The 21,446-nt window shown below is 43.8% G+C and overlaps 1 protein-coding gene across 3 annotated transcripts in view; it reads left to right on the top strand.

Moving 5' to 3' along the window:
- The window catches only part of LOC306919003 (uncharacterized protein), a 58,020-nt gene that overhangs the window by 18,660 nt on the left and 17,914 nt on the right, over positions 1–21,446 (top strand). For all 3 annotated transcript variants that reach the window (XM_079531846.1, XM_079531844.1, XM_079531845.1), the window contains exons 9-16: positions 1,221–1,705; positions 5,841–5,975; positions 6,144–6,331; positions 7,760–7,858; positions 8,545–8,733; positions 13,714–13,850; positions 15,352–15,463; positions 20,282–20,557. In XM_079531846.1, coding sequence (XP_079387972.1) covers positions 1,221–1,705; positions 5,841–5,975; positions 6,144–6,331; positions 7,760–7,858; positions 8,545–8,733; positions 13,714–13,850; positions 15,352–15,463; positions 20,282–20,557 — 1,621 coding nt within the window. The remainder of the gene's footprint in view (positions 1–1,220; positions 1,706–5,840; positions 5,976–6,143; positions 6,332–7,759; positions 7,859–8,544; positions 8,734–13,713; positions 13,851–15,351; positions 15,464–20,281; positions 20,558–21,446) is intronic.

Here is a 21,446-nt window from a genome sequence, read left to right as displayed (position 1 = left end):
TGACAGCCCATACATCCACACAGAAAAGTCCTGTCTGATTGACAGCCCATACATCCACACAGAAAAGTCCTGTCTGATTGACAGCCCATACATCCAAACAGAAAAGTCCTGTCTGATTGACAGCCCATACATCCAAACAGAAAAGTCCTGTCTGATTGACAGCCCATACATCCAAACAGAAAAGTCCTGTCTGATTGACAGCCCATACATCCAAACAGAAAAGTCCTATCTGATTGACAGCCCATACATCCAAACAGAAAAGTCCTATCTGATTGACAGCCCATACATCCAAACAGAAAAGTCCTATCTGATTGACAGCCCATACATCCACACAGAAAAGTCCTATCTGATTGACAGCCCATACATCCAAACAGAAAAGTCCTATCTGATTGACAGCCCATACATCCAAACAGAAAAGTCCTATCTGATTGACAGCCCATACATCCAATCAGAAAAGTCCTATCTGATTGACAGCCCATACATCCAATCAGAAAAGTCCTATCTGATTGACAGCCCATACATCCAATCAGAAAAGTCCTATCTGATTGACAGCCCATACATCCAATCAGAAAAGTCCTATCTGATTGACAGCCCATACATCCAATCAGAAAAGTCCTATCTGATTGACAGCCCATACATCCAATCAGAAAAGTCCTATCTGATTGACAGCCCATACATCCAATCAGAAAAGTCCTATCTGATTGACAGCCCATACATCCAATGAGAAAAATCTGATTGCCTTAAACAACATTAAACTCACTTTGCCAATGTATGAATGAATGAACCTTCACCTCCCAATGTATGAATGAATGAACCTTCACCTCCCAATGTATGAATGTATGAACCTTCACCTCCCAATGTATGAATGAATGAACCTTCACCTCCCAATGTATGAATGAATGAACCTTCACCTCCCAATGTATGAATGAATTAACCTTCACCTCCCAATGTATGAATGAATGAACCTTCACCTCCCAATGTATGAATGAATGGACCTTCACCTCCCAATGTATGAATGAATGGACCTTCACCTCCCAATGTATGAATGAATGAACCTTCACCTCCCAATGTATGAATGAATGAACCTTCACCTCCCAATGTATGAATGAATGAACCTTCACCTCCCAATGTATGAATGAATGAACCTTCACCTCAGCACAGGAAAGCGCTACAAAAAATGCAAATCATTTTTTATTATGTTGTGTTTTTTTTTATTCTAGTTTTATCCAGAAGGCGGACATGTTTGGCTTTGAGGAACACACCAACATCAGCCAAACATCTGGATGGTTTGGAGACCACAGAGAAACATCTGGAGGTGTTGGAGACCAGGTGGAAACATCTGGACAGTTTGGAGACCACAGAGAAACATCTGGAGGGTTTGGAGACCAGGTGGAAACATCTGGACAGTTTGGAGACCACAGAGAAACATCTGGAGGGTTTGGAGACCAGGTGGAAACATCTGGACAGTTTGGAGACCACAGAGAAACATCTGGAGGGTTTGGAGACCAGGTGGAAACATCTGGAGGGTTTGGAGACCACAGAGAAACATCTGGACAGTTTGGAGACCACAGAGAAACATCTGGACAGTTTGGAGACCAGGTGGAAACATGTGAAAGCTCGGAACACAAGATGACGTACTTCGGCTTCGATGAGATCAGCGACGGGGACGATGGGGACCCTGACGACGAAGATGACGGCCATGATGGTATGTGAGCTTGTAGATCTGTCCTATCTCCATTACTTTATGCGTTGTGAGCTTGTCCAGGGGCAGGTGGGCAATCCTTAGTGTTTTATTTAGCTGCCAGGGGCAGGTGGGCAACCCTTAGTGTTTTATTTAGCTGCCAGGGGCAGGTGGGCAACCCTTAGTGTTATATTTAGCTGCCAGGGACAGGTGGGCAACCCTTAGTGTTTTATTTAGCTGCCAGGGGCAGGTGGGCAACCCTTAGTGTTTTATTTAGCTGCCAGGGGCAGGTTGGCCACCCTTAGTGTTTTATTTAGCTGCCAGGGGCAGGTGGGCGACCCTTAGTGTTTTATTTAGGCCGAGCAAAAATAAAGATTGGTCTCCGGTTTCCGACCGACTCTATTAAATATGCGCGACCCAAATTATTTTATTGGCATTTGGTGAAAAAAAAGAAAAAAGAAAAAAAGAAAGTCAAAATCCGACCGAGTCAAACCAGATAGTCAGTAGCTCTCTGTTTCAAAACATTATCATGTTTCAGCTTTATTATTTGAAGATTTTTTTTTTTACATTTGTATAAGGCTGTCAACGTTCCTTTTAACGGCGTCAATTTCATTGACGCGCGATTAACGCACCGCACGGTGAAGTTTGAAAGAGTGCATGCCTCCCTCCCTCTCTCCGCTCTGATCATTCAGCAGCAGTGCAGCAAGCAGGCAGGGCTGTCTACTCATCGCGGAGCTAGTTGTCTTTTACCCAACACTGTCAGTAGCTCATTATTAATTAATTTGCTCCACGTGTAAGATCAGATGATCTTTGAAGTGGGCATTGGTCAAAAACAAAAGCTCTGACAGTTTTGTTTGACAAAGATAGCAGTTAGTTGTGAAAGCTGGAAGCTACACTCATGCTAATGTTGACTGCTAACGCTAACAACATACTGACGTGCGTGCGGGAGAGAGTGAGGGGGGGGTCTGAGAGTGTGTGTGTGTGTGCGCGCGCGCGCCTGTACGGTGTATTACAAACTTAAAAACGATCTGTTCAAGTCAGTGGTTCTGAACCAGTGACCCAGGTGGTCCTTGAGGGAGTTCTCTCACCCCCTCTGCTAATACCAGTCCACTGAGTCCAGACCATTGTTTTTCCTCTGTCAGCCCCAGCCTGTGCTCTACATACTGTCTATCATTCCTTTCAAGGACCACCAGTGGTCCTTGAGGGGGTTCCAGGTGGTCCCCAGCTAAATAATGGAGAGTTGGTAACCAAATGAACCCCTATACCAGTAGATCTTTAACTCTTTGAGTGTAAAATGAAACCAAGTGGACCCTTATGGGTCCATTTGGTTCCATTTTCCACTCTCAAGAGTTTAATTATTGTTAAACATCAGCATTACTTAGTATTACTAAGTATTCAACCAGTGTGTGGACATTCTATTCAAAGTTTTCAAATGCTGTAGGCATACAGTGTTATGTTTGTCTCCACCAGGCCGAAGGCATGGGGAGAGAGTATGTTTTGCACTCCGTCCGTGTGTGTGTGTGTGTCCTTCCGTCCGTCTGTTACCAGCTAATCTCCGGCACCGTTAACCCGGTCGATGCCAAACTTTGCACACACACTCCCTGGATGCCAACGATGAACCTCTGCCCCACATTTTCCAGAACGGCCTGTTATAGCGCCACCATGAGGCAGCTTTTCACATGTTTTACCTAAAACTGCACCGATCTGCGTGAAACGTTGCATGCACACTCCCTAGAGGCCAAGGACAAACCTTTGACCTGCATTTTCCGCATCTGCCTTTTATAGCGCCACCAGGAGGCCGACTTTTGTAAAACACATTTTTTGATATTACTCCTCCAGATTCTGTCCAAAAATCTCACAAATCGTTACACAGTATCTCTATGGTCATGTGCGCAAGTCGGATCTGTCCGATATTTCATATTCCATCCTAATTGTCTATAATTGGCTTTCACAGTTTGCAAGATTGCCCCGTTTTGAATAAAAGCCTCAAATCATGAACGCAGCGTGCAATTTACGTGAAATCTTTCACACATTTTCTTACTAGGCTGAGGAATATATCCCACCCTTTTCACATTGGCCTGTTATAGTGCCACCAACAGGTTGATTTTTGCAAAAGACATTTTTGGAACAAAATGCCTCAAATCATCCAATTAGCTCTTCGCTAAGTCCCACCCAAGCCCGTTGTTGGCCAATACCACGTTAGCGACGGTTACTAAGGTAGAAAACTGGTCACGCTTGCAATGCTGGTCAAAATGTTTAAGCAGTGTCAATAATTATATTTGCTGTACAGCATGTGTGGACCTCAGAAAGAGGGTTTGTTTTCTTACCTTGTTATGAGCAAACTAGTCCGTTCCATGAATTATTTCGCTCCGTTGTGCAGTTTAATAGTACATATTAGAAATAAAAATAGGCTCTCATTGACTTCCATTGTAACGGGGGAACAGCTCTCAAAGTCACTCTTTTAGAACACTAAGCTGATTCTGACCGTTTATGACATCAGGAAAACTCACTCACTTTTATTTTTAATAAAAGATGTCAACGTTGTCTTGTCTGTTTTTGTTTTGACTTCAGTGTTGCCACATTGTGTGAGAGAAATAAGCCAACCCACCTCCAAAAACAAGCCAACTCTTAAAGCCAAATCAAGAAAAACAAGCCAAAACAAACACAATAATATGACCATATATAATCATAATAAAAATATTGTATGCATTTATCATTATAAATACTATGTAGGCCTATGTCTATGATAATTAATGTTTTGGTAATGTATTACATACACTAATTATTAGCCTTAAGCCAAAAGTAGCGGGAAATAAGCAGACCTGGCAACCCTGACAAGTTTGTGTGGAAAGAAGTTCCGGTTTGCCTACAAAACGATCTGATTTGTCCAAATCTGTACACACACTTCTGAAGTAGCCTCGGTCTCAGCCTTCCATCCAGGCCGTTGGATGTAAACAAATGTATTTGATCTCGTCCACTTGTCGCAAACACCATACACAATTTTGGACGCGTTTGAGGGAGACACTTTAGGAGAAATGTCTGGGACTGCAGCTGGGTGCTCAAACAGCATGGAGACTTGTTTACAAACGAGAGTTGGGAACACCAGAACCGCTTCACTGTATATCTCCAACCAAAATAGTTACTTTATAAATCTATCAAAAGACGAAAAGTTTTCCTGATGTCATAAACTGTCAAAATCAGCTTTTGTTGTGTTCGCTTATGTGCTAACTGACTGACTTTGAGAGCCAGGTATTTGACCAGCATGCAAGCGTGACCAGTTTTCTACCTTAGTAACCATCGCTAACGTGGTATTGGCCAACAACGGGCTTGGGTGGGACTTAGCGAAGAGTGAATTGCCATCAAAGGCGTATGAAGAAATGGCACCCTTTTCACATTGGCCTATTATAGCGCCACCAGGAGGCCAAAACCTGACCTGCCCTGGTGGAGACTTTTTCTAGTTCTGACACTCTTTTGTAAGTAGCCTACAGTGTACTTTAGAATTATAATTATTTAAAAGATGGTAACTCAGGCACATATTTAATTTATTAAAAAAGAAGCCTATCCATCATTGCCGATGGGGGAAAAAAATAAATAAAAAAATAAAATAAAATAAAATAAATTCCTTGCTACCCATCCTTCCCACGAAAAATAAAATAAAAAAATAAAATAAAATAAATTCCCTACCTACTCAGCCCAAAAATTACAGCAAATCGGAGACCAATGTTTTTTTTTGCTCGGCCTTAGCTGCCAGGGGCAGGTGGGCAACCCTTAGTGTTTTATTTAGCTGCCAGGGGCAGGTGGGCCACCCTTAGGGTTTTATTTAGCTGCCAGGGGCAGGTGGGCAACCCTTAGTGTTTTATTTAGCTGCCAGTGGCAGGTGGGCAACCCTTAGTGTTTTATTTAGCTGCCAGGGGCAGGTGGGCAACCCTTAGTGTTTTATTTAGCTGCCAGGGGCAGGTGGGCAACCCTTAGTGTTTTATTTAGCTGCCAGGGGCAGGTGGGTAACCCTTAATGTTTTATTTAGCTGCCAGGGGCAGGTGGGCAACCCTTAGTGTTTTATTTAGCTGCCAGGGGCAGGTGGGCAGTCTGTCTGTCTGTCTGTCTGTCTGTCTGTCTGTCTGTCTGTCTGTCTCTAAAGCACTTCCTGTCTGTCCCCCAGAGCGACGGGGGGGCATGGAGGCGGGGTCTCCCGTTGCCATGGAAACCATGGACTCTCCAGCGGACAGCCCCCCCGACCCGTTCGACAGAATGACCGACCGACACGACGCACGCTCATACGGCGGTGCCAGGACAGGTACTCACTCTCTCACTTTTGATGTTCTGTTCTCCTATTGGTCAGGGCATCTAGACTTCATATGTTGCTGTTCTCCTATTGGTCAGGGCATCTAGACTTCATGTGTTGCTGTTCTCCTATTGGTCAGGGCATCTAGACTTCATGTGTTGCTGTTCTCCTATTGGTCAGGGCATCTAGACTTCCTGGACGACGATCTGACCATCGTGGCTGCAGGACCAATCATCAGGAGGAGAGAGGACGTGTCCAATCGGAGGAGAGAGGATCTGACCAATCGGAGGAGAGCAGCCAAGATGAAGCCTGCAGCGGAGAAGAACCCTGAAGACGCTCAGAGACGCATCTTCAGCGCTCTCAAGAAGGTGACGCACGCACACACACGCACGCACGCGCGCGCGCACGCACGCACGCACGCGCGCGCGCACGCACACGCACACGCGCACACGCGCACCAACACACATACACACCAGCACACACACACACACACACACACACCAGCACACACACACACACACACCAACACGCACACACGCACACACACACGCACGCACACACACACCAGCACACACACACGCACACACACACCCGCACACACGCACGCACACACACACGCACGCGCACACACAGCACGCAGACGCACGCACGCACGCACGCACACGTGTGCAATTTTATAATAAATGCAATTCCATGCTGTATTGATGTTGGTACCATTAGGAGAGATAACATGATGTTGGTACCATTAGGAGAGATGACATGATGTTGGTACCATTAGGAGAGATAACATGATGTTGGTACCATTAGGAGAGATAACATGATGTTGGTACCATTAGGGGAGATAACATGATGTTGGTACCATTAGGAGAGATAACATGATGTTGGTACCATTAGGAGAGATAACATGATGTTGGTACCATTAGGAGAGATAACATAATGTTGGTACCATTAGGAGAGATAACATGATGTTGGTACCATTAGGAGAGATAACATGGTGTTGGTACCATTAGGAGAGATAACATGGTGTTGGTACCATTAGGAGAGATAACATGGTGTTGGTACCATTAGGAGAGATAACATGATGTTGGTACCATTAGGAGAGATAACATGATGTTGGTACCATTAGGAGAGATAACATGGTGTTGGTACCATTAGGAGAGATAACATGGTGTTGGTACCATTAGGAGAGATAACATGGTGTTGGTACCATTAGGAGAGATAACATGGTGTTGGTACCATTAGGAGAGATAACATGATGTTGGTACCATTAGGAGAGAGAACATGATGTTGGTACCATTAGGAGAGATAACATGATGTTGGTACCATTAGGAGAGATAACATGGTGTTGGTACCATTAGGAGAGATAACATGGTGTTGGTACCATTAGGAGACATAACATGGTGTTGGTACCATTAGGAGAGATAACATGGTGTTGGTACCATTAGGAGAGATAACATGGTGTTGGTACCATTAGGAGAGATAACATGATGTTGGTACCATTAGGAGAGATAACTCTGTGTGTGTGTGTGTGTGTGTGTGTGTGTGTGTGTGTGTGTGTGTGTGTGTGTGTGTGTGTGTGTGTGTGTGTGTGTGCGTGTGCGTGCGTGTGCGTGCGTGCGTGCGTGCGTGCCTCTCTGTGTGTGTGTGTGCGTGCGTGCGTGCGTGTCTCTCTGTCTGCGTGTGTGCGTGCGTGTCTCTCTGTCTGTGTGTGTGCGTGCGTGTCTCTCTGTCTGTGTGTGTGTGTGTGTGTGTGTCTCTGTCTGTGTGTGTGTCTCTGTGTGTGTGTGTTCGTGCAGTCTCCCCATAAAGCTGTGTACAACGCCAGACATTGGACGGTGGACAGTGAAGAGGAACCGCCGCCCGCTTACTGCCTCAAGTCACACAACCCTGCTGCTGTGAGAGTCCTTTCTATTAGTAACGCCCGATGCTCAGGACGAAGTCTTGTCCAAAAGACGAAGTTTATTGATATGAGAACAGATCGCATGGCTCCACAGCCTGGGAGCGCCTGTTGGGCAATCCTCTGTGACGCGCAAGAGTGAGACATCGAAAAACTCCCTCCCCTGTTTAGCTGATGAAAACGAAAATCTTAAAACGTTCATAACTCGCGATCTAAATCATCCCGTCTAATTCTGAAAAAAGATCCTGTGTTAGACGGCGGTCCAGTCGCTAGTCGCGATAGATTTATTCTTACCTCCCGTTGTTGTCGAACGACTCTAGAGTGGTGTGGCTATTGTTAGCTGCTACACACACATTCACAACAACATCCAGTCCGTCCGGAAAAGGGGTCCGTGTTTATAAATCGACTGGGCGCTATAATGTAATGGATTAAAATTCCCTTAACTTAACTATAATGTAATGGATTAAATAACCCTGAGTGATTAAAGTGTTAAAGACCTCCATGTAAGACTTACATGGAGGTCTTTAACACACAATAATCAACACTAACACTTTATTTAGAACTGCAAAGTACATGTGTGTTCAATCAATTATTCCATCAAATATTATATAAAAATGTGTTGTGACCAATTCAGCTGGCTAACCCTGGTCTTTTTTTTACCCACAATCCTCCTCTCCTCTCCAGGTGGTTCCGCCCTCGTCATTTCCGTCGGCGACAGGAAGTGGGAGGAGCAGAGAGTCGGCGTCGCAGAAGGACGACGCCCTCTTCAAGGCCCCTCCCCCTCCCCCCAAGGTCACCAAGTCCGTCTCCGTGCCGACCGAGCTGTACCAGGACCCGGTGACCGCGCTGCGCTGCCGCAAGGAACACAAGGAGGTGCACGCACGCACGCACGCACGCACGCACGCACGCACGCACGCACGCACGCACGCACGCACGCACTTGTTGATACAGAGACAGAGTCATGGCGGCAAGACTAACAAAGCACTAAACAACCTGGCTCCCCCTTACCTCTGTGACCTCCTCAAACGTCATGTCAGGTTCAGGTTCAGGTTCAGGTTCAGGTTTATTTGTCATATGTATAAATACAATGAAAATCATTTTGCTCAGAGCATTCTCAATCTTATAACACAGGACATAGACAAACATCTATAGTGCAAAGAAAAATACAAAAACACAGACAAAGTGCAAGTGGGTGACAAAACAGTGCAATACAGTTCAAGGTCAGCTGTTCAGCAGCCTGACTGCCTGGGGGAAGAAACTGTTGCTGAGACGGGTGGTGCGAGATTTGATGCTCTGGTAGCGTTTTTTGGAAGGGAGTTGTTTGAACAGGGTATTTGCGGGATGGCTGGTGTCTTTGATGATGTTGTGGGCTTTTTTCATACAACGAGTGTTGTAGATGTTGTGGAGACTGGGTAGTTCTGTGTTACCGATGATTTTAGCTGCTGTTTTAACGGTCCTCTGCAACCTGTTGCGGTCCTGAGCGGTCGTGTTACCGTACCACACTGTGATACAGCCAGTTAAGACACTTTCAATTATACAGCGATAAAAGTTCACTAGTCCTTTTGTACTTAGGCCAAACTTTTTAAGGCGCCTCAGAAAGTACAGTCGCTGCTGCGCCTTCTTGAGGATGTACTCGGTGTTGAGTGACCATGTGAATGTGTCTGTGATGTGTATGCCCAGGAATTTAAAGTTATCAACTATGTCGACAGATGACCCTTTGATGGAAATGGGGGTGTGGATACCTTTGGACTTCCTGAAGTCTACAATGATTTCTTTGGTCTTATTGGTGTTAAGTGAGAGGTTGTTGTTATCGCACCATAGAGTTAGATCTTCTATCTCCCTCCTATAGGCCCTCTCATCACCGTCGGTTATTAAACCGATCACTGTGGTATCATCCGCAAATTTAATTACGCTGTTATTCCCACATCTGGCGACACAATCAAACGTAAACAAACTGTACAACAGAGGACTGAGGCAGCAGCCTTGGGGCGCACCGGTTCTGGTGAGAACTGTGGATGAGCATCTCTCTCCTATGCGTACACACTGGGGCCTGCCTGTCAGAAAATCAAATAGCCAATTACAGATGGAGCTGCCCACACCAAGGCCACTGAGTTTCAACACTAATTTAGATGGTACAATAGTGTTGAATGCGGAACTGTAATCTATGAACAGTAGTCTGACATAAGAGTTTTTCTTTTCAAGGTGTACCAGGGCAGTGTGTAAAGCAAGAGAGATCGCGTCGTCCACAGATCTATTTGAACAGTAAGCAAACTGTAATGGATCAATGTTAGCAGGGATGATGCTCTTGATATAAAAAATAACCAATTTCTCCAGGCATTTCATGAGAACAGAAGTCAAAGCAACAGGTCGATAATCGTTGAGACAGGTAACAGGTTTTTTCTTGGCAATGGGCACAATTATTGTTTTTTTAAAACATAATGGCACCACACACAATGACAGGGACAGGTTAAATATGTCTGTATAGACCCATGACAGCTGGTTATAGCATGTCTTAAGGACACGAGAGGCTATTCCATCTGGTCCTGCGGCTTTATGAGCATTAACTTTTTTAAATGCTTTACTCACAGTCCTCTGCGTCACCTGTAGGTCCACCACCTCAGGTGAGCTCTGCACCGTTGTAACTGGGTCCGTGTTGTGAGCCTCGAAGCGGGCAAAAAAGTTATTCAGCTCGTCCGGTAAAGACGCGGAGGTGTCCGTGATTGTACCTGACTTGGGTTTATAGCCCGTAACTGCCTGCAGTCCGCTCCACATTCGCCGCGAGTCACAGCCGCTGTAGTTGTGTTCCAGTTTGTCCCTGTACTGTCCCTTTGCAGCTTTGATAGCTTTTCTCAGATCGTACCTGGATCGTTTGTAGCGTTCCACGTCCCCGGATTTGAAGGCGATGGTGTCCCCTCCCGCTCCCTCAGGTCTGGTGACGCAAACCTCCTTGATGTCCCCAAAACTAAACTCCGTACGTGGGGTGACAGAGCTTTGGCCTTTGCTGCCCCAACCCTGTGGAATGCCCTCCCAAAGGCACTCAGAGATGCCCCCACCCTCCAAACATTCAAAACCGCCCTCAAGACCCACCTCTTCAATATTGCCTTCCCTAGCTAACCCTTCTCACTGTCTTTCTTTTTAATGTTTTTAGCTTTTAGTGTTTTTCCTTTTTCTAATCAAGTTGTTTTTATGTTGTTGTTACCTCTGTAAAGCCCCCCCCCCCCCCCCCCCCCCCATGTAAAGCGTCTTTTGGTACTCAGAAAAGCGCTATATAAGTTTGAGATATTATTATTATTATTATTAACTGTTGAGGAGAAATACAGATTATTTATTTAATCCAAAATAGGGATGCACCGAAAGGGACATTCTTGGCCGAAACCAAATACCGAATATAGGAAACAGTTGGCCGAAAACCCAATATGATTAATATTATATATCTTTTTTCCTACCATTGCTGTCATGGCCGTACCTTAAAGCTACCTGATTTATAGCAAAATATTTTTTTATGGCAAAACTTAACTTAAATAATAATCACTATAGAGCGTTGCAGTCCCGCCCCCTCGAGAGACCCGGAAAATAAATCCCTGTTCATTTTCCTCATAGACTTTTCAGAAAGTATTTATTTAAAGACGGTTACGCCGCGGACAAAGACAACTCTTGTCGTGACAAATCATGACAATAAACACAATGTTTTGGGCCAAACAAAGAATTAGAAAGTAGAAAAAAACGGCAGGTTACAACACTTTTTTTGTTGTTTTTCTTCTTTGTAATTATTTGTTTGGTCCAAAATATTGTGTTTGTTGTCATGATTTGTCACGACTCGAGTTGGCTTCGTACGACACTTATAAGGTTTTTAAATAAATACTTTTTGAAATGTCTGAGGGAAAAATGCACTGGGAATTATTTCCTGAGCCTGGCGTCGTCATGAAAGGGGGCGGGACTACCGTCACGTGACCGTTGTAAATCTCACCGATAATCCACAGCTTCAATCACTTCATAATCATTCCCAGCTGATCCCGTATCTCTTTAGCTGTACTGGGGAAGGGGAGCGCTTGATTGCCTTACAAACCCAGCTGGGCGTGCGGGCGTCTAAGCACCGCCCGGCTCATATGTGGCAAAATTTGACTGAGGGACTGCCATTGGATTTATTTGAATTTTCGTTTTCTCATGTCATATGAAAGCAGGGAATCATAGCTTCAAATTGACATATTGGTTGTTCAGTTTGACCCACCAGTTTTGGAGATATGGCTTATAGAGTAATGTCTTGCGGAAAACAGAGTTGAGAAAACAGGCTTGAAAGGTTCACTTCTGTGGTCTCTAACATTACACCTAGCTACATGTTTAAGCATTTATTTCATATTTACATGTCTTCTGTGGACTCTAACATTACACCTAGCTACATGTTTAAGCATGTATTTCATATTTACATGTCTTCTGTGGTCTCTAACATTACACCTAGCTACATGTTTAAGCATTTAGTTCATATTTACATGTCGATTTCAGCTCTGACACTTATTTCAGACATGCTCTAGTATGTGAACAGTCTGCCTGTGCTATTAACTCATTTTGGGGGGAAAAAAATAAAAAGTTTTTCTCCTCTGGTGAAAAGCTGGAATTTGCGCGATGGCATTCTCTCAGTCAAATCTGGTCACATATGACTGTGAATGTGTGGCTCCAGGCAGCCCCGTAAAGACATCAAGCGCTATTCTCCCGTCACATAGCCTACTTGCAGAGCAAAACGAGGAAGTGATGTGGCTCGCTCTGGTGGCGCAAAGCGTAGCTACTTTTGTGAATGTAATAGTTTTATTAGGTTAATATTGCTATATGTTTGTAACCGTTTTAGAAAAGCGATAGCGAGGATTGATAGGGTAGAAGACCTACGCATCTCAGCCATTATAAAATAAAAACATGCAGTAATCCTGGTCTCTAAACTGCCTCCCCCTGGCCAGCCGCGGCGCCTGATGGAGGGGAAAGGAACTGGTTGGAATAACGTGTTCCTTCCACGCGCTACGTCCAACCAGGGAAACTCCCCCCTGTCAGGTGTAAAGGAGCATGAAGGAAGCATGAGTTCAAGTCCGTTGCTCTCCCCAGGTTGGCGGAGGGTGTGTAGAGCCCAGGATCACATTAGAAAATGGGTTACAAAATCGTGGGATAAAAAATATATTAAAAAAACAAAAAATCCACGGTAACCTCTTTTGGCTCATTGCTTTATTAACACAATCAGTGCCGGAAGTCCTTCAAAATAGGAGCTCTGGGGTGCCGGAAAGACATGGCCGCTTTTACTCAGAAACCCATGACCCGGAAACAATCTACTAAAACAAGTTTACTTTACATAGCTAGCTTACATTGCGATCGTTTTAGTTTATATGATATATGATCCAAAAAGCGTTCATATTTTGCGGGAGAGACGGATGAGGAGCAGAAATGAAGCGCCAGTATATCGATCCGTTCAACACCACGGAGAGCGCCCGGGATTAGGAGAGACGAGTCATTCTTTCCGCCGGCTAAGTCAATGTAAACTAACAATTGGCTAAAAAAAAAGAAGGAAAAAATTCAGAATATTCTTATCTCGCCCCGTATCATTGAGGATGCGCTAGGACGTCCTCACACGTCGGATGTACATGTCGATTGGGACCCCTAGGACATGTGGTGACATCCTATGTACGGAAACGGTTAACACATTGTTTCATAGATCCTATGACACACATCACACACCTGGGATACAACCAACAGAAACCTGTCTCACATCTGTCTGTCTGTCTGTCTGTCTGTCTGTCTGTCTGTCTGTCTGTCTGTCTGTCTGTCTGTCTGCCTGCCTGCCTGCCTGCCTGCCTGCCTGTCTGTCTGTCTCTCCAGCTCTACACTGTAGTGCAGCACGTGAAGCATTTTAATGACGTGGTGGAGTTTGGAGAGAACCAGGAGTTTACTGACGACTTCGAATACCTGGCAACCGGCCTGAAGACTGGACAGCCCCTGAACACACGATGTCTGAGGTAACTATTACTGATTTACTGCATAATACCTGGCAACCTGAAGTAACTATTACTTATTATAATACCTGGCAACCTGAAGTAACTATTACTTATTATAATACCTGGCAACCTGAAGTAACTATTACTTATTATAATACCTGGCAACCTGAAGTAACTATTACTTATTATAATACCTGGCAACCTGAAGTTTGATTGATTGATTGAAATATTTATTAACAGTTTGCAGAATTACAGTACATTTCAAGCACAAACTCAATACAAAGACTGTTAACTCTGTGAGTGGACGACCCAATTAAGTATTACACTTGTTTACAAGAGGGTCCACCATGTTCAATTCATCAAAACATTTAGAGACGTACAAATAGACACTTCTATATAGACAAAGAACAGAACAGGAATTCATCATAAAGGAGGTAAAAAGGGAAAAGAAACATATACAGTGAGGGGAAGGGGGGGGATTCAGATTTTACGGGGGCCAGTTTCAAATTGCAGCCGTCCGTAGGTGCCCTTTGAGAGCGGTTTTGAAGGAGTCAAGGGATTCATGTCTTAATGACTGTTGGTAGGGCGTTCCACATTTTGGTGGCATAGTAACTATTATAAGTAACTATTACTTATTATAATACCTGGCAACCTGAGGTAACTATTACTTCTTCTGGGGAGGGCAGAGCTATCCTTGTGTTGGGGAGGACAGAACTGTCCTTGTCCTGGGGAGGGCAGAGCTGTCCTTGTGTTGGGGAGGACAGAACTGTCCTTGTCCTGGGGAGGGCAGAGCTGTCCTTGTGTTGGGGAGGACAGAACTGTCCTTGTCCTGGGGAGGGCAGATCTGTCCTTGTGTTGGGGAGGACAGAACTGTCCTAGTTATGGTGAGGGCAGAGCTGTCCTTGTCTTGGGGAGGGCATAGCTGCCCTTGTGTTGGGGAGGACATAACTCCTTGTTATGGGGAGGGCAGAGCTGTCCTTGTGTTGGGGAGGACAGAACTGTCCTTGTCCTGGGGAGGGCAGAGCTGTCCTTGTGGTGGGGAGGACAGAACTGTCCTTGTGTTGGGGAGGACAGAACTGTCCTTGTGTTGGGGAGGGCAGAGCTGTCCTTGTGTTGGGGAGGGCAGAGCTGTCCTTGTGTTGGGGAGGGCAGAGCTGTCCTTGTGTTGGGGAGGGCAGAGCTGTCCTTGTGTTGGGGAGGACAGAGCTGTCCTTGTGTTGGGGAGAACAGAGCTGTCCTTGTGTTGGGGAGGACAGAACTGTCCTTGTTCTGGGGAAGGCATATCTGTCCTTGTGTTGGGGAGGACAGAACTGTCCTTATTCTGGCGAGGGCATAGCTGTCCTTGTGTTGGGGAGTTGTCCTTGTGTTGGGGAGTCTGGTTGACTAAGTCATCAATGTCACTTTCCTTCCTCTTCTCTCTGTGTGTGTGTGTGTGTGTGTGTGTGTGTGTGTGTGTGTGTGTGTGTATGTGTATGTGTATGTGTGTGTGTGTGTGTGTGTGTGTGTGTGCGCGCGCACGCAGTGTGATCAGCCTGGCCACCCGCTGTGCGATGGGGTCGTTCAGAATGCATCTCAGAGCCAGAGGGAAGGTCGCCCTGGTGTTCAAAACACTCAACGACGCCCCACAGCACCCTGTGAGTTTATACACACACACAACACCCTGCGAGTTAATATATACACACACGCACGCACGCACACACTCAACGACGCCCCACAACACCCTGTGAGTTTATACACGCACACACACACACAACACCCTGTGAGTTAATATATACACACACGCACGCACGCACACACTCAACGACGCCCCACAACACCCTGTGAGTTTATACACACACACTCACCCACACACACACACACACACACACACACGAACGCACTAGGCATGTGGAAAATAATCGATACGTATCGATTAAAGGGGCATTCCACTCATTTTCAACATTTTACTATGTCATTAATATACCTTAGCTGTTGTGTGGAAATAATAAAAAAGTCCCCCCCATTCTGTGTTTCCTAGAACTAGAGGTCTGAAAAAAATCATTAACATGGTGAAACACATCTTGATGATGTCATCAAGATGTGTTTCACCATGTTAATGATTTTTTTCATAATTACAGTTCTGGGAAACACAGAATGGGGGGACTTTTTTATTATTTCCACACAACAGCTCTAAGGTATATTAATGACATAGTAAAATGTTGAAAATGGGTGGTTTTCCCCTTTAAGGCTGTCAAAGTTAACCCGTTAATCGTGCGTTAACTCAAAGTCCTTTTAACGGCGTTAATTTAATTAACGCGCGATTAACGCACGGTGAAGTTTGACAGAATGGTTGAGAGACGCATTCATGTGAATGCAGGCAGTCAGTGAGCCCCGCCTCTCTCCCCACTCTCTCTCCCAGTGACTCGTCCGTCAGCCTGTGCAGGACCGGTGCGCAGAGTGTAGCCTACCAGTGTGGGCTGGGCAGTTGAGCTGTGAGCACTCGAGTCGTCGCGTTCGTTGGACTCGTTATTAATTCATTTGCTCCACAATGTGTTAGATCAGAAGCTCTTTGAATTGGGCAAGAGCAAAACTCTGGCAGTTTTGGTTGACAAACATAGCAGTCAGTTGTGATGGCTTGATGCTACACAGACCATGCTAATGCTAAAGCTAATGTTGACAGCCTGACTGTGCTTACAGGAGAGAGAGCTCTCGCCTGTGTGTGTGTGTGTGTGTGTGTGTGTGTGTGTGTGTGTGTGTGTGTGTGTGTGTGTGTGTGTGTGTGTGTGTGTGTGTGTGTGTGTGTGTGTGTGTGTGTGTGTGTGTGTGTGTGTGTGTGTGTGTGTGTGTGTGTGTGTGAGACTGTGTGAGACTGTGTGAGACTGTGTGTTGAGTTGAGTTTATGATTTTGTTTCCCTCTTCCATGGCATTTGCAATAAAGCAAGCATTCTCCCATGTTGATAAGAGTATTTAAAACTTGAAAAGCAGTGGTTCTGATTGAACCAGTGGTCCCTGAGGGGGTTCCAGGTGGTCCCCAGCTAAATGATGGAGAGTTGGTAACCAAATGAACCCTTATAAATCTTTAACTCTTGAGAGTGTAAAATGAAACCAAGTGTGTCCATTTGGTTCAATGTTACACTCAAGAGTTGAATAATTGTTAAACAGCTGCATTACTTAAGTTAATTTAAGTCTACACAATTAGAGAACTTAGAAAACATGTTATTTTGATCAACATGGCCTGTTATCTCTCCTAATGGTAGGCCTACCAACATCAATACAGTTCTTTAGTTTAGGGTCTGGAAGGCTAAATGTCATCAAATGGTGGTCTGTGGCTCAAATGCAGAATACATAATGGACCTTGATATGAAAAATCTTGAAAACCACTGATTTAAGATATATTTAGAATGGATAAAAAATATGCGATTAATTTGCGAATAATCGGCGATTAACTATGGGCAATCATGCGATTAATCGCGATTAAATATTTTAATCGACTGACAGGCCTAGTATCGATACAGACGTGCGCGATGCGAGTGCATCGGTTCATTCACTGTGTATCGGATACAATTGACGGGTGAAATCTCGATGCATCGTTCGCGGAGTGCTTGCAGCGGTAAAATCCAGGGTTGCACAACTTTAACGCACTGCAGCGGCGCAGCGCACACACAGTCCTTTAACGCACTGCAGCGGCGCAGCGCACACAGTCCGTCCTTTAACGCACTGCAGCGGCGCAGCGCGCACAGTCCGTGAACAGAAGCTGCCGTACGACGGTGCAGAGTAGACGCGTTGAGACAACAAACAGACTAAAGAGCACCCGCGACTAACAGAAGTGAGCCCCACGGGTTAAACAAGAGAAGCACCACGTTTAGCTTCGTAAAATCGCTGTCCAAGCTTTGTCTGTTGATCAGTTGTTGACTTTTCACTGTAGCGCTGTGGGCTGGTAATGATCCACAGCTGTTCTTGCTGATTCTCCGACGCAAATGTGAATCTGCGTCGCGATCATCAATTTGTAATTAAAGAAAGCTTCTGCAGTCTGCACACACGTGTATACAACAACAACAACGCCACAGTCGGGTGTACTGCTTGTGTTTAAAGTCGTTTTCAACCGTTTCACTACTTTCCACTGTCCAGCTTTCCCCTGCTGTTCTCTGGGATAGAAGCCTCATTTATATTCTTGCAGCACGACGATGTCGCACGCCTACAATTGCAGATCCACAAGCTCACAGCGTGGCGTGGATGCGACGTGTTGTGAGCTTGTAGAATGTAGATCTGCATCTGCTATGTATTTAAAACGTTAATACGTCCAGGCCAGGGTCTTCCATGTTTTTCAGGTCAAGCCAAGGACCCCTTAGCTGAGAGTGAGAGAGAGATCAAGCAGGGACCCCCCCACTATACATAGGCTATTATATTATAAAACTGTGTTGCAGATTAAACTAGACATATAGACTTGTTTGACAGCACTGTGACCTGTAAATTAATGTTTTGTGTATTTGTTTATTTTCTATTTATGTTATAACATTAATTGATGGACGATAGGATATTACATTTTAATCTCTTAAACCCTCTATACTCAAAACCTCAAATTGACCTTTATGGTATACAGTATATAATAATGATATACTATAGCCTATGATTAGTAATCTAACACAATAACCAGCAGAGAGCAGACCCTTTGTTTACTGACAGAATGATTAGTAATCTAACACAATAACCAGCAGAGAGCAGACCCTTTGTTTACTGACAGAATGATTAGTAATCTAACACAATAACCAGCAGAGAGCAGACCCTTTGTTTACTGACAGAATGATTAGTAATCTAACACAATAACCAGCAGAGAGCAGACCCTTTGTTTACTGACACTATGATTAGTAATCTAACACAATAACCAGCAGAGAGCAGACCCTTTGTTTACTGACACAATTCTATAAGTTGGGTTGTTTGAGATGCAGAGCTATAATACTAACCTACAGTAAAACAATAAATTGCTTTAATTTAAATGTAATGCATGTTTTGAGAAATTAACAGCTTTAATATAAATCCTTTATATTGTGTTGAATCGCCATCAAATCGTATCGTATCGCACCGTATCGCACCGTATCGCAATGTCCAGAATTGAATCGCCATTAAATCGCATCGTATCTGAAGAGGGGTGAATCGTATCGCATCGTATCTGAAGAGGGGTGAATCGTATCGCATCGTATCTGAAGAGGGGTGAATCGTATCGCATCGTATCTGAAGAGGGGTGAATCGCATCGCATCGTATCTGAAGAGGGGTGAATCGTATCGCATCGTATCTGAAGAGGGGTGAATCGCATCGCATCGTATCTGAAGAGGGGTGAATCGTATCGCATGGTATCTGAAGAGGGGTGAATCGTATCTGAAGAGGGGTGAATCGTATCGCATCGTATCTGAAGAGGGGTGAATCGTATCTGAAGAGGGGTGAATCGCATCGCATCGTATCTGAAGAGGGGTGAATCGTATCGCATCGTATCTGAAGAGGGGTGAATCGCATCGCATCGTATCTGAAGAGGGGTGAATCGTATCTGAAGAGGGGTGAATCGTATCGCATCGTATCTGAAGAGGGGTGAATCGCATCGCATCGTATCTGAAGAGGGGTGAATCGTATCTGAAGAGGGGTGAATCGCATCGTATCTGAAGAGGGGTGAATCGTATCGCATCGTATCTGAAGAGGGGTGAATCGTATCGCATGGTATCTGAAGAGGGGTGAATCGTATCGCATCGTATCTGAAGAGGGGTGAATCGTATCTGAAGAGGGGTGAATCGTATCACATCGTATCTGAAGAGGGGTGAATCGTATCGCATCGTATCTGAAGAGGGGTGAATCGCATCGCATCGTATCTGAAGAGGGGTGAATCGTATCGCATCGTATCTGAAGAGGGGTGAATCGTATCGCATCGTATCTGAAGAGGGGTGAATCGTATCGCATGGTATCTGAAGAGGGGTGAATCGTATCTGAAGAGGGGTGAATCGTATCGCATCGTATCTGAAGAGGGGTGAATCGTATCGCATCGTATCTGAAGAGGGGTGAATCGCATCGCATCGTATCTGAAGAGGGGTGAATCGTATCGCCAGGAGATTCCATGTATCTCTAAAGTATCGTATCGCTGGCAGTGCATCGAGATGCGTATCGAATCGGCCTCAGTGCTGAGATTCACATGCCTAGAACGCACGCACACAGTCTCATGTACATCCTGTCCAGAGACTAATGACTCTCTCTCTCTCTGTGTCTGTCTCTCTCTCTCTCTCTCTCTCTCTCTCTCTCTCTCTGTCTATGTCTCTCTACCAGAACCTGGCCCTGTATACAGCCAGTCTCATAGAGACTAATGACTCTCTCTCTGTGTCTATGTCTCTCTACCAGAACCTGGCCCTGTATACAGCGTCTCTCATGTACAACCTGTCCAGAGACTAATGACTCTCTCTCTCTCTCTCTCTCTCTCTCTATGTCTCTCTACCAGAACCTGGCCCTATGCACAGCGTCTCTCATGTACATCCTGTCCAGGGACCGGTTAAACATGGATCTGGACCGGTCCTGTCTGGACCTGATGATCCGCCTGCTGGAGCTGGAGCTGGACGGAGGGGGTGGGGCCTCCTCCTCCTCGGGGGGCGGGGCTTCAGAGGGAAGCCACGCCTCCTCCCAGCTCAGCGCCAGAGAGATGACCAAGGTCAAGGAGAAGATCAGGAAGCTGTGTGACACGGTCCACAACAAGCACCTGGACCTGATGAACATAACGGTATTATTATTTATATTATTACTATTACTATTACTATTACTATCATTATTATTACTATTACTATTACTATTATTATCATTATTATTATTACTATTACTATTACTATTATTATTAACTATTACTATTATTATCATTATTATTACTATTACTATTATTATCATTATTATTACTATTACTATTATTATCATTATTATTACTATTACTATTATTATCTTATATTATTACTATTACTATTACTATTATTATTAACTATTATTATCATTATTATTACTATTATTATCATTATTATTACTATTACTATTATTATCATTATTATTACTATTACTATTATTATCATTATTATTACTATTACTATTACTATTATTATCATTATTATTAATATTACTATTACTATTATTATCATTACTATTACTATTACTATTATTATTATTACTATTACTATTATTATCTTATATTATTACTATTACTATTACTATTATTATTAACTATTATTATCATTATTATTACTATTACTATTATTATCATTATTATTACTATTACTATTATTATCATTATTATTACTATTACTATTATTATCATTATTATTACTATTACTATTATTATCTTATATTATTACTATTACTATTACTATTATTATTAACTATTATTATCATTATTATTACTATTACTATTATTATCATTATTATTACTATTACTATTATTATCATTATTATTACTATTACTATTATTATCATTATTATTACTATTACTATTACTATTATTATCATTATTATTAATATTACTATTACTATTATTATCATTATTATTACTATTACTATTACTATTATTATTAACTATTACTATTACTATTATTATTATTACTATTACTATTACTATTATTATCATTATT

The sequence above is a fragment of the Electrona antarctica genome (assembly GCF_951216825.1).
Source record: "Electrona antarctica genome assembly, contig: scaffold_54, whole genome shotgun sequence".
Taxonomy (NCBI): Eukaryota; Metazoa; Chordata; class Actinopteri; order Myctophiformes; family Myctophidae; genus Electrona; species Electrona antarctica.
The sequence above is the reverse complement of the archived record's forward strand: the minus strand, read 5'-3'. Positions and strand labels throughout refer to the sequence as shown.